General features: G+C 43.5%; 2 protein-coding genes and 1 pseudogene across 2 annotated transcripts in view; 1 reads left to right on the top strand and 2 right to left on the bottom strand.

Annotated features, from left to right (window-relative positions):
- Pole (DNA polymerase epsilon, catalytic subunit) overlaps positions 1–10812 on the bottom strand; it is a 58521-nt gene extending 47709 nt beyond the window's left edge. The window contains exons 1-9 of the mRNA XM_059248837.1: positions 10714–10812; positions 5865–6006; positions 5134–5214; positions 4457–4501; positions 4232–4324; positions 3796–3950; positions 1487–1628; positions 1081–1161; positions 182–289 (exon numbers count right to left, since the gene is read on the bottom strand). Of these exons, the coding sequence (XP_059104820.1) occupies positions 182–289; positions 1081–1161; positions 1487–1628; positions 3796–3950; positions 4232–4324; positions 4457–4501; positions 5134–5214; positions 5865–6006; positions 10714–10775 (909 nt within the window). The 5' untranslated portion in view covers positions 10776–10812. The remainder of the gene's footprint in view (positions 1–181; positions 290–1080; positions 1162–1486; positions 1629–3795; positions 3951–4231; positions 4325–4456; positions 4502–5133; positions 5215–5864; positions 6007–10713) is intronic.
- On the bottom strand, positions 8610–9055 carry LOC131898216 (large ribosomal subunit protein uL14-like; annotated as a pseudogene).
- A 143-nt stretch (positions 10813–10955) lies between the features above and the next one.
- The window catches only part of Pxmp2 (peroxisomal membrane protein 2), a 10955-nt gene continuing 9626 nt past the window's right edge, over positions 10956–12284 (top strand). The window contains exon 1 of the mRNA XM_059249519.1: positions 10956–11279. Coding sequence (XP_059105502.1) covers positions 11158–11279 — 122 coding nt within the window. The 5' untranslated portion in view covers positions 10956–11157. The remainder of the gene's footprint in view (positions 11280–12284) is intronic.

Genomic DNA, 12284 nt, shown 5'->3' with positions numbered 1-12284 from the left:
ACATAAAGGTGATCCGGGCATAGGAGTACCTGCCTGTAATCTCAGAACTCAGACGGCTGAGGTAGGAGGACCACCATGAGTATGAGGCAAAGATGAGCCACATAGTGAAACCCTGCCTCAAGAACAATAACAAAATCCCCACAAAAGCATTTAAAGTTTCCTAAGAAGAGATTCTGTTCACCTGGCCATCAATCATATAGGAAATCATCATAATCTGGTCTGTTTCAGCATCAGGAAATTTGAGAGGCAGTTTGGTTGTCTCAATGTCAAATGCCAAAACCACAGGGTCCTAGAAAGACAAAATATACCATGAATTCAAGTCTGAACACATCCCTTGGACACGCACATTCTGCCCTGGGTTCAATTACCAGCACCACAAATAAAATAACCATACATATCCCAAAACAATCTTAGTGCAGGGAGGAGGGGCTTGGACCTGCCTCAACTGAATGTACCAGGCTCTGCTGACTCCCCATGGGAGACCTTGCCTTGGAGGAGGTGGGAATAGGGGGTGGGTTGCAGGGGAAGGCTGGGGGGCAGGAGGAGGGAGAAGAGGGGGATCTGCGGTTGGTATGTAAAATGAATTGAAAATTTCTTAATAATAATAATAATAATAATAATAATAATAATAAAACCCCATGGTGAGGTTTTTGAGGGTATGGAAATGAAAACACAAGGGATAAAGCTACTCATCAGAGCACTTCAGTTTCAAAGTTCCTTAACATGTACTGTCTCACCTGAACTTTAGGACAGCACTAGCAAGTGACTGTGCTGGAGCTGACATTTTCATCGTGGAAACAAGAAAACTGAAGACAAAAATTTTCCTGATAACTAAAAGTGATACCTGAACTAGTATCTTCTACTTACAAATCTACTCTCATCAATCACTTGGCTAGCAAGTACCTAAATGAAAGCTCAAGAGTTCAAATCCAGTCTAGCTCAAATATTGATGTCTATGGTTAACATAAGTACAAAAATATGCTTTTAGGTTAGAGACTGATGAAAAAAAAACTACTAATATTTTCAGAAAATATTTAAAGAAAAAATAGATTTTAGGACTGAGGAAATGCAACAACTTACAGGTCGTTCAACAAGATCAACTCGTCGGGTAATTTCCACAGGAAATGCATTTCCTCGAAATCTGACGTTGTACCAATGAGCCTGCAGAATAATGAAGCATACATTAACTAAAGAAAGAGTTCTCCATCCAGAAATGTCTATTTACTTAACAAAAAAATTTTAATTACGTTTACTTAGAGTGTGAATGTGTGTATGTATGCATGTGTGGAAGTCAGTAAACAGCTTGTAGGAGTTGGTTCTCTCCTACCACCATGTGGATCCTGGGGTTCAAACTCAGGGCAGCAAGTGCCTTTACCCACCAAGCAATCTTGCTGGCTCCAGAAAAATCTATTTCTGTGCAGATTTATCCAGAGTCCCCCGTCCCTCCCCAGGAACTTTACTCAAGCAACAGCTACCTTCACCTTACCACATGGATTCTGAGGTCAATGGAGAGGCGAATGTGGTAGGGAACATCATACTCCCGCATGTCCACTATGTTGTCCAACTGGTCAACTATCTTCTTAGAGGTTTCCTCTTCATCAGTAATTACACTGCCTCCTTGCAGAATACTGGAGAGTAAGCAAAGAAAGCCACTAACTCGATTATGATCTGCATGGTACTGGGGGAGTAAAGACCTAAGAGTCCAAAGCGAATAAACACAAAGGCAGGGGCTGGAGATATGGCTCAGAGGTTAAGAGCACTGCTTGCTCTTCCAAAAGTCCTGAGTTCAATTCCCAGCAACCACATGGTGTCTCACAACCATCTGTAATGAGATCTGGTGCCCTCTTCTGGCCTGCAGGGATATGTGCTGACAGAACACTGTATATATAATAAATAAATAAATCTTAAAAACAAACAAACAAACAAACAAACAAAAAAAACACAAAGGCAAATGGGGAGGCTGTAAAGTCCAGGTCAATCATTCAAGAAATGGCCTTGGATTATCACCCAACTTGAGCAACAGGTCAGAGAAAAGAGAATTAAGGTATACTGGAGATGTGTACATTTTACAAGACGTAAGTCAGACATTGCACTATAGTCAGGAGTACCCCCCAGTGTGGTATTTCCAACACATCATCTCTACTAGCAGGTTGCTCCATGCAAAGCTGAAGTGAGCAGAGTTGTGGACAGCTGCAGTACTAACAGACACAATCCAGCCTTGCAAAACATCCCTTTCTTCATTAAGAAAATGAAGATGACAGTAACTAGATTATCCTGTCGGAATGAAGTATTAATATCATAAAGCATCTAGCTTGGCGTATGATGAAGTGACTAGATAATGTCAACTATTTCAATAACAGTCTTATATTCAAGTGGAAAATCTTTCACTGAAAGAGCCACTAAATATTCTAACAATTGAGAAGCTAAAGCAGGACAAGGGCTTTAAATATAAAGCCAGCCTGGTCTACATAATGAGTTCCATGCCAAACTGGGCTACAGTGTGAGAACCTGACTCCAACCAACCAATCAACCAATTAAAGGAAAGAAGAGAGACAAAGAAAAGGTCAGTGGTATGCATAAGGCTCTAGGTTCAATCCTCAGCAACACACAAATATACACAAAATTTAAATTAAAATAAAATACAATCCATCACTCTAAGCTCAAAATTAAGTGGTTTAAGAGGAAAAAAATGGCAGTCATCAAAGAGAGCTCACAGGCTGTTACAAACTACATCTTAAAATATCCCCAAAAGTAATTTATGGCATCACCAGAGATGACTGGAGTTAGGGGATACACTGCAGAAGTGTCCAAATCTCAAACTGATTTTTCGGGGGGCGGGGGTGAGGGGGTGGGATTCTATTTGATTTTTTTTTTTTTTAGTGTGTATGTATGTATGCCAGAACGCACATGTGGAGGACAGAGGCCAACATTGCGTGTTGGTCCTTGCCTTGCTTCTTATTGAGGTAAGGTCTCTTTTTTTTGTTGTTTTGTTGCTGCATACACCAAGTTGGCTGGCTTATGAGCTTCTGGGAATTCTCATGTCTCTGCCTCTGATCTCACCATAGAAACACTGGGGTTACATGCTCATTAGCTTTATCTGGGTTCTGGAGATTCATAATCAGGCCCTTTTTCTTTTTTTGAAACAGGGTCTCTCTAAATAGCTCTGGCTAGCCTTTAATTCACAGAGATCCATTTGCCTCTTGAGTGCTGGGATTAAAAGCATGTACCACTACACCTGGATCTCAAATTGATTCTTTATCAAGATCAGTATTTCTGAAATCATGCAAACTTAAGGTTTTTGTTTTTACTTTGCTTTTCTGTTATTAATGTGCCTAAACATTTAATAACAGTACTTGCAATCTGCATTTAAATTTCTCTGTATACTCCAGGTTCTCTGGAGAAAGCATCTATAAAACAAAACACCTGATAACATTTGTAGACAGTGTTAAAGTGGTAGAGGATGGAGCCCTCTAAAATATCCTCATTGCTGGGTTAGGGATTTAGCTCAGTGGTAGAGCGCTTGCCTAGCAAGCACAAGGCCCTGGGTTCGGTCCACAGCTGGGGGGAGGGGGGAATAAATACCCTCATTGCTACAGCAACTCAATTTTAGAGCCACATCTACCTCCTCACAAAACAGAACACAACCGTGGGAAGCTAGTGTTTACTTAACAGAAAGAACATCTAAATTGTCTGCACATAGCCAAACATGAAGGGATTTTCTCTGAAGAGTTCCTGCCTTATATCAGCTTGTTATTCTGGAGTAACTGGCACTTTGCTCACGAGAAGGAAAGTTACCTGGAAAGCATTGCTGTGTACTCATCACTGGCATGGTCCTGCTCCCGGTTCTTCTTCACAGCAGGTGAGATTTCCTTCCTCACTTTGACAAGGTCCTCTACAGTGTGGAAGGACAGTTTGATGTAACTCCGCTTCAAGCCGACCAAGTGATTTGGCTTTAAAGTAAAATGACAGCTGATGAATAACGAGAAACGGAGGGTAAAGACTGTTAGGTAAACACATACAAGTCAAAGCATTTAGCTTACTTTTGCATGTGGCACCTGCAATACTACCAAAGTTCCTTAAACACAGCTTTGGGAGTAACCACCATCCCTCATCCTCCAGGTTGCCCCACTACCCAGTAAATGACCTGGCCTTCTACCTCATCCAAGACTGTCTGCTATAGACAGTGTGGACACCAGCCTCATCTGCCCCTAGAAGGTCTGGGGATACTCACCAAGTCCAGATCTTCTTTGGGAACATTCTCTAATGTTGCAATTTTACCCTGAAACTTCTTGGATAGAAAAGATGAAACTTCACGCTCACAACCCTAAATCAGGATCAGAATTCATATATTTTCTATTAGTAAGATATATCTTCTTACTTACCCATTTCTGTTTTGAAATCTACTAGGTAGGATAAGGAATAGATCATTCGACCTGTTTCTACCAAGCAGACTTACCTTTCTGGTTGCAATGTAGAAATACGGCTTATAGGGCAAGGCCACCTATAAAAGTCACCAAAAGGATGTGACAAGGAAGAAAAAAGGGAAAAAGATTTCAGAGTGGCAACCTCTGAGTAACTTAGATACAAAGTACCTTGGACCTTGAGAGCTTTTTTTTTTCTTTTTTTAATGATTTATTTTTATTTTATATGTATGGGTATTCGCTTGAATGTATGTCTATATACCAAGTGCATAACTGATGACCTCGGACAACAAAAGAGGGCATTGGATTCTCTGGAACTGGAATTACAGATAGCTGTTAGCTGCCTTGTAGGTTGCTGGAAATTGAACGTGGATCCCCTGGAAGAGCAGCCAGTGCTCTTAAACACTGGGCCTTCTCTCCAGTCCCTTTCTTTGGCAGCTCTTTAAAGATACTGTATATATGAAATTTAGATCTGCACATCTCTCATGGGCTAGAACCCAAGAAGTAATACTGTTCAACCTCCTGAGCCACCTTCCCTCAGGATATTTTAAATGTGACTGAAGTTCACAGGGGCCATGTTCTTGATGGGTTGCAAGCAACTATACACTACAGCCTCCCATTTCCTCCCCGACACAGAGTGAATGAATACTCCTTATTTTAGACCACTTACCTGTCATGAGTAGGCTTTATTTTTCTTAGGTCAAGGGCTTACCTTAAATCTGCTTCCATCATCTTGAATGAAGTAATAATCCACTGCACTGACTAAGCGTTTGTCTTCATCTAAAATCTCAGTCTGTAGGAGAACCATGGAACATGAGCATATTATTTTTTTTTTTTTTTTTTTTTAAGATTTATTTATTTATTATGTATACAGTGTTCTGTCTGCACATATCCCTGCAGGCCAGAAGAGGGCACCAGATTTCACTACAGATGGTTGTGAGCCACCATGTGGTTGCTGGGAATTGAACTCAGGACCTTTGGAAGAGCAGTCAGTGCTCTTAACCTCTGAGCCATCTCTCCAGCCCCAAGCATATTATCTTCTACATAGCCTAAGAGCTCTTTCTGGGCTACTTTTTGAGAAACTGAGTACTATAAAGACAAAATCCTTGCACCTAGCCTTTTATTTTGCCCCAATACAAACACTACCAGCCTCATTCATAAGGACCGCATTGTAATGACTCCCCAGTGAGGATTTTTCTGAATTTCCCTTTAATGATTCTTGAAAGCTTTCTGCTGATGGTTAGCATATTTTTCATCTTGGTCTTACCACGGTGGCCACTTTGTGGCCTCCATGTTAAACAGGAAAGGAGAAGCACTTCCAATAACTAGATTTCTCAGACAATGGCTTTCTTCTTCCCTATCACCTATCCATTAGACAAGATTGATGATTATAGGATAGGGGACAGCCACCCACTAGAAGCAAAGGTTCATTCAGATACTTACAGGGTGCATGTTGATGAGCCAGCCAGTCCTTTCTCCAGGCTCTTTCAGCCTCTCAAAACCAAACCTAAAGTCCATCTTATCTGTCCACTGGCTGCGTTCCAGACGCTTGAGTGCTGAGACTGAGGAAGAGGGACCATCATCCCTGAGTAAAGAAAAGAATCAGGCTTCACCATTCACATTTCCCACTTCAGACCCCTAACTTTTATCTATGTGTTTTGTTTAGGAGACAGGCTGGCCTCCAACTCACAGTAATCCACCTGCCTGCTTCTCAAGTGCTGGGATTAAAAGCGTGTACCACAACACTTGATGTCTATGTGTTTCTGATATGGCATGGCATATGCATCCCTGAAGAAAACATCAAGGCCAGCAGAAGGCTCAATGAAAAAAAAACAAAAACCAAACCCAGCATTTACAGGAAAAAACACAACAAAGGCAATCGCGAACCCCAACCCATTTGACTATCACCAGAACACTAACAAAAACACCAGTCACACCAGGATGCCGCTTCTTCTTGGAATACAAAAACTGCACAAAGCCCAGAAGTGCAATGCTAAGCTCTATGCCAGAGAAATAAAAACTCATTTCACAAAAATTTGTATGCAAATATCACAGCACCTTTATTTATAAAAGCTAAACCTGCAAACAATTCAGATATTTTTCACCAAGAGAGTAATTTTAGCTTATCCATATATGAATACTACTCAGCAATGAATTAATAAACACAACTTGGATGGATCACGAGAATTATACCAATGCTCTCAAGATACACTGTGACATTTTATACAGCATTTAAAAAATAAAATTATAGAGATGGAGAACAGATCACCAGCTGACAAACATGGGAGAGGAAGAATGGCTATGGTCATGAAAATCAGCATCCAAATCTTTGTGACCTGGCATTCTGTATCTTGATTGTGGTGATAAAATCATAAATATACATGTGACTAAACAACAGAGAACTAAACACATGTACATGTGTAAAAGGGCAGTTGGTGCAATCTAATTGATGACAACTGGCTATGACATTGTATTTTCACTGCAGTTAAAAGCTATCACTGGGGCAGACTGGATCTTCAGTATTTCTGACAAGTATAAAAGATTCTACAATTACTTCAAGATTAAGGCTCCCCCTAACCCTTTTTTTCAAGACAGGGTCTCTCTGTGCAGCCCTGGCTGTCCTGGAACTAGTTCTGTAGACCAGGATGACCTTAAACTCAAAGATTTACCTGCCTCTGCTTCCTGAGTGCTGGTTTCAGAGGTGTGCACCACCATGCCCAGCTCTCCTTGCTTCTTTTTGAGACAGTCTCAAGCTGGCCTTGAACTCATAATCTTCTTGCCCTTGCTTCCAAAGTGGTGAACTACAAGTGTGTACTACCACATCTTGCTTGGATATACCTCCAATTAAAAACACAAACTATTTCTGACTTTGCTAGAAAAAACAGTTTTAGTCTGCACCTAGAACTTCTTCAAAACCAGGGCCGAATGAAGTGTTACTTCTGAAGAATATAAAACTCCCTGACCCTGAAATACCATCCTGATGAGTTGGCAAAATTTGTTAGAAAGGCCGGGCAGTGGTGGCGCACCTTTAATCCCAGCACTCGGGAGGCAGAGGCAGGTGGATCTCTGCGAGTTCGAGGCCAGCCTGGTCTTCAGAGCGAGATCCAGGACTACACAGAAAAACCCTGTCTCAGAAAAAAAAAAAAAAAAAGTTGGCTATAAAGCTGGTCACCCAGACCCCATCTCCTCCCAATACGCTTTCCTATAAGCTGTCTACCTTACTTTTTATTCAGCAAGAGTATAAAAATGTAAAAACAAAGACAACTGCTTACACATTACTACAGACAGTGTCAAAGTACTCTGAGGACACATTCTCAATTAATTTTCACGACAGCACCTATGAAGAGTACCATGCATTACCTCATTCAATGAAAAAGGAGACAGATATAACTAAAGCTCACATTTTTTATCACTATCTACAGCCTCAAGGAGACATGGTTTCCTGACAGGACTGCTGCAAAGATTAAGTGAGCTAATCCACATAAAGCATACAGGACATATAAGTATAAACTAAAAGCTGTTACTGGTTGCCATATCCAGGAGTACAGAGGCAGCACAAACCAGGTTATTAAAAACAACAACAACAACAACAACAACAACAACAACAAAAACAAAAAAAGAGATCTTGCCGGGTGGTGGTGCCACATGCCTTTAATCCTAACACTGGGGAGGCAGAGGCAGGCAGATCTCTGTGAGTTTGAGGCCAGCTTGTTCTACAGAGTGAGTTCAAGGACAGTCAGGGCTACACAGAAAAACCCTGTCTCGAAAAACAAAACAAAACAAAAAAATGAGGTCTTACAAATTGGAGAGGGATATATCTGGGAGGAATTAAGGAGAGGAGTTGAGTGTGTGTGAATATGAACAAAAGTTTCTAAAAGCGCCGGGCAGTGGTGGCACACGCCTTTAATCTCAGCACTCGGGAGGCAGAGGCAGGCGGATCTCTGTGAGTTCGAGGCCAGCCTGGGCTACCAAGTGAGTTCTAGGAGAGGCACAAAGCTACACAGAGAAACCCTGTCTCGAAAAACCAAAAAAAAAAAAGTTTCTAAAAGCTATTTTATTGTTATGGAACTTGCTCTGTAGACCAGGCTGGCCTCAAACTCAGAAATCACCTACCTCTGCCTCCTCAATATTGGAATTAAAGGTTTGTGCCACCATTGCCCGCCTATTATTTTCTTTTTGACTTTTTAATTAATATATTTGACAAATACACTGCCATGAAATGTTGCCTGCACTGGATGCAATTTTGGGCCACAAGTCTGCACATTCCTTTGAGACTGGACCTGTGATAGTAGAACCTTTCATCTCACCTTTATTGTTTACCATGACCCCTGCATTGTCTTCAAAATAAAGAAACACTCCATCTTTTTTCGATATGACTTTCATTGTCAAATTACCACAGCTAGATGGACCTTTTTTCTTAGTTCTGGTTTGCCTTTCTTAACTGTGGCCATCACCATGTCTCCCACACCAGCAGCAGGAAGTCTGTTCAGTCATTCCTTGATTCCCTTCACAGAGATGATACACAAATTTTTGGCTCCTGTGTTGTCAGCACAGTTGATCATAGCTCCTACCGGAAGACCCAGGGAAATCCAGAATTCTGCTCCAGAGGACCCACCACGTCCTCGCTTCGACATCTTGAATGCCCAGAAAGAGTTAGAAAGGCCTATTATTATTTTTAACAGCTTTCTATCTGCTCTCAGGACATCAAGTACACGACAAAGTTGAATGATTAAGGGCATGTCCTGGGCTGGTGATATAGCTTAGTGGTATAGTATGTCTTTCCATGTGTGAGATTGTGTTCCATTTCTAGTTTAAAAACAAAACAAAGCAAAACACCACTGGTGGTGGTGGTGAATGCCTTTAATCTCAGCACTCAGGAGGCAGAGGTGGGAGGATCTCTGATTTCAAGGGCAGGCTAGTCTTACAGAGCTAGTTCCAAGACAGCCAGGGCTATACAGAGAAACCTCCATCTCAAACACACACACACACACACACACACACACACACAGAGACAGCCAGGGCTATACAGAGAAACCTCCATCTCAAACACACACACACACACACACACACACACACACACACACATACACAGCAAAATAAAATAAAATAAAAAAGCACATGTAGTTGTGAAAGTAGGTAGGTAAATTATTTCACATCTCTCATTCCTAATTGACGTACAGCATGAATATAACAGTATAAGACTACTGCCACCTCAATGTGCCTTTTCATGGCATTATGGACATGAAGCAGCCAGCACAGTAACTATCATTACTGTTGAGAGTTAGACCGAGGCTTTCCCTGAGGCCCTGATGTATGGAAAAGGAACATAGCTACTTTTCTAAACCAGGAATGACTATGGCAGAGCAAGTAATAGCCTGGGGCCAGAGCCTTGAGGGAGCTGTGGCTTGAGATCCCGGAGAAACCAAATGTTTTTACCTAAAGGTGCTATGGTTATCAATCCCAAGGCTGCTGTGTGCTCTGTGACACTCTGTGCTTGAAACCTATATATAAGATGCTGTACTTTTTTTTTGGGGGGGGGTTGATTTTTTGAGACACAGTTACCAGTACTTAATACATTTGCTTGCATGAGCCATCAGCTTGTGTGAGACCTCTTGATCCTTAACTTTCTTATCTTCTCATCCCCTGGTCATCTCTCTCTCAGGAACCTGTCATGCACAACTACCTGCTGGTCCAAGTCAATTACCACAGCTGCGATGGAGGTGTTGTACATCAAACCCATATGCTAGGAAAACATTATCACTACTCAGCTCTTGAAGGGCTTCCGCTCAACCAGGGCTCCCATTCTGATACATTGTCACACAGCACAGCCAACTGTTTCTGCCACTAGGCAGTGTTACCAATCACAGCATAAGATATGCACATCTGTTTCTTTTGTCATCATACTCTAATACAATGCATGAGAGTTGGGACTTTCGGTGGTGCAGGTGCCCATGAGAAACAGATGATTCTTTGAGCAATCCCAATAAACTGATTTACTTCGCCAAGCTAGACTAGACAGAATCTTTCTATGGTTCTCCTGTTCCCTCTTTGATGAGAATAGTCGTTCTCTCCTAGTAAGGTCACACAACAGGCACAAATACGTCTAGAGAACGCAGCCTGGGCTACGGAACGAGTTAGCATCTCAATAAAACTACACAAGGTGAAGGCGGGAGTCCGCCCGGTCATCCCCGCCGCACGCCCAGCCCGCCGCTCCACCCGACACGGCACCCGCCCAAGCTGGCTCCGGCCGCAGCTACTGCCAGTGCCTTCGCAGCAGGACGCCGGCTCTCACCGGCTGCCTTCGCCGTCCGCGCCCGGTTCGGCGTGCCTACGTCCCGTGTTCCTGAGGACCATCGCGCAGCTCACAAGTTTCCTGACGGTCCAGGGAGAATTTGGCGCGCTCTCACCTACTCTCGCGAGATCAGAGTTCCGGCCAATGAGAAGGCGTGGCGCTCAGGCGTCGGGCAGACGTGGCACGGGGCCCGCCCCGTCCCGCCCCGCCCCGCCCCTCGGCTCTCCAATCCGCCCCAGAGTGGGGAGGGTGGGTCGCAGGGACCGGGGTAAAATACGCGGCCGTGAGCCGCGCGCGCGCGGCGGGGTCGGCCCGGCGCGCTGAGGGCCTTGGTAGGGCAGGAAATGTCAGGCCGTCCCCGCCCTGTGCCCGGTGTCCTGGGCCGGATGCCTGACTAGCCAGCTGTTGGGTGGGCGCCCGGGGCAACTCAGAGCTGGGACAGCGATGGCACCTGCCTTGTCAAGACTGCGGGCGGAATCCCAGCTCGGGTCGCTTCCGCGGCGAGCGCTCGCCCAATACTTGCTGCTCCTAAAGCTCTATCCCGTGTTCACCAAAGCAGTCAGCAGGTGGGTTCCTACAGGGAAGAGGATTGGAAAGGACAGGCGCCGACAGGGGAGGGGCTCGCGCAGGGTAGTATAAGGGAAGGGGCTCCAGCAGCTCAAGCTGCGCAATTACAGCCTGTGTGGCAGCGGTTATCAACCTGTGGGCTGTGACCCCTTGGGAGTCGAACGACCCTTTCATAGTTATATCTGTTATTTACATTACTATTCATAACAGTAGCGAAATTTCAGTTATGAAGTAGCAATGAAAATTGTTTCATGGTTGGGAGTCACCACCTGAGGAACTGTATTAAAGGGTCGCAGCACTAGGAAGGCTGAAAACCACTGCTGTAGAATGTGGGTGCCAGAGGCAAAGTCCTGCATCAAGGTGTGTCCAAAGTTCTACTTAGCCAGTGAATGCAATAGCCCTTGCAGTCTGAATGTTGTCAAGACCAGGGAACCAGGGACACCGTTCCAACCCTGAGTGGTAAGCCCTGTTGCTGGTGAGCTTTGCACTTTGATCTACATCGTTCAGTTTCTTAATGAAATATTCTTGTTTCTGTTAATTTTTATTAGAGAATTTTATAGGTTTGTCCTCTATTAATTTAGCTCTTCTAAGTATGTACAGAGTTCCTCTTGTGTGCTGGGCATATAGTTGTGGTTAAAATAGGTACGTAGACCTTTTTTTCTCACGGAGCTGAGAAGAACTAGACAAAAAAAAAAAAAGTCAGATAAATATGTAACCTGAAGCAGTTAGGGAAGTTTCTCCTGTGTTGTAGACATTGATCAGAAGCACACAGAAGAGAAGCAATAGTGTTCAGGGCACAGTAAGTACAAAAGTCCTGAGGGAGGAGCGCAGGGCATGTTGAAGAGAAGAACTATGCAGGTGGAGGAAGTCAAAAGGGACAGGAGATGGGAAGAGGTGGCCAAGGGTCAGGTCAAGAGGGTCCTTATGATCCATACTAACAATTTGGGATTTTATAGTTTTTAGAAGACAGCTTACAGACCTGTGATGGTTAATGCCAGTTGTCA

This window comes from Peromyscus eremicus, chromosome 23, assembly GCF_949786415.1.
Source record: "Peromyscus eremicus chromosome 23, PerEre_H2_v1, whole genome shotgun sequence".
In the NCBI taxonomy this organism is placed as follows: domain Eukaryota; kingdom Metazoa; phylum Chordata; class Mammalia; order Rodentia; family Cricetidae; genus Peromyscus; species Peromyscus eremicus.
The sequence above is the reverse complement of the archived record's forward strand: the minus strand, read 5'-3'. Positions and strand labels throughout refer to the sequence as shown.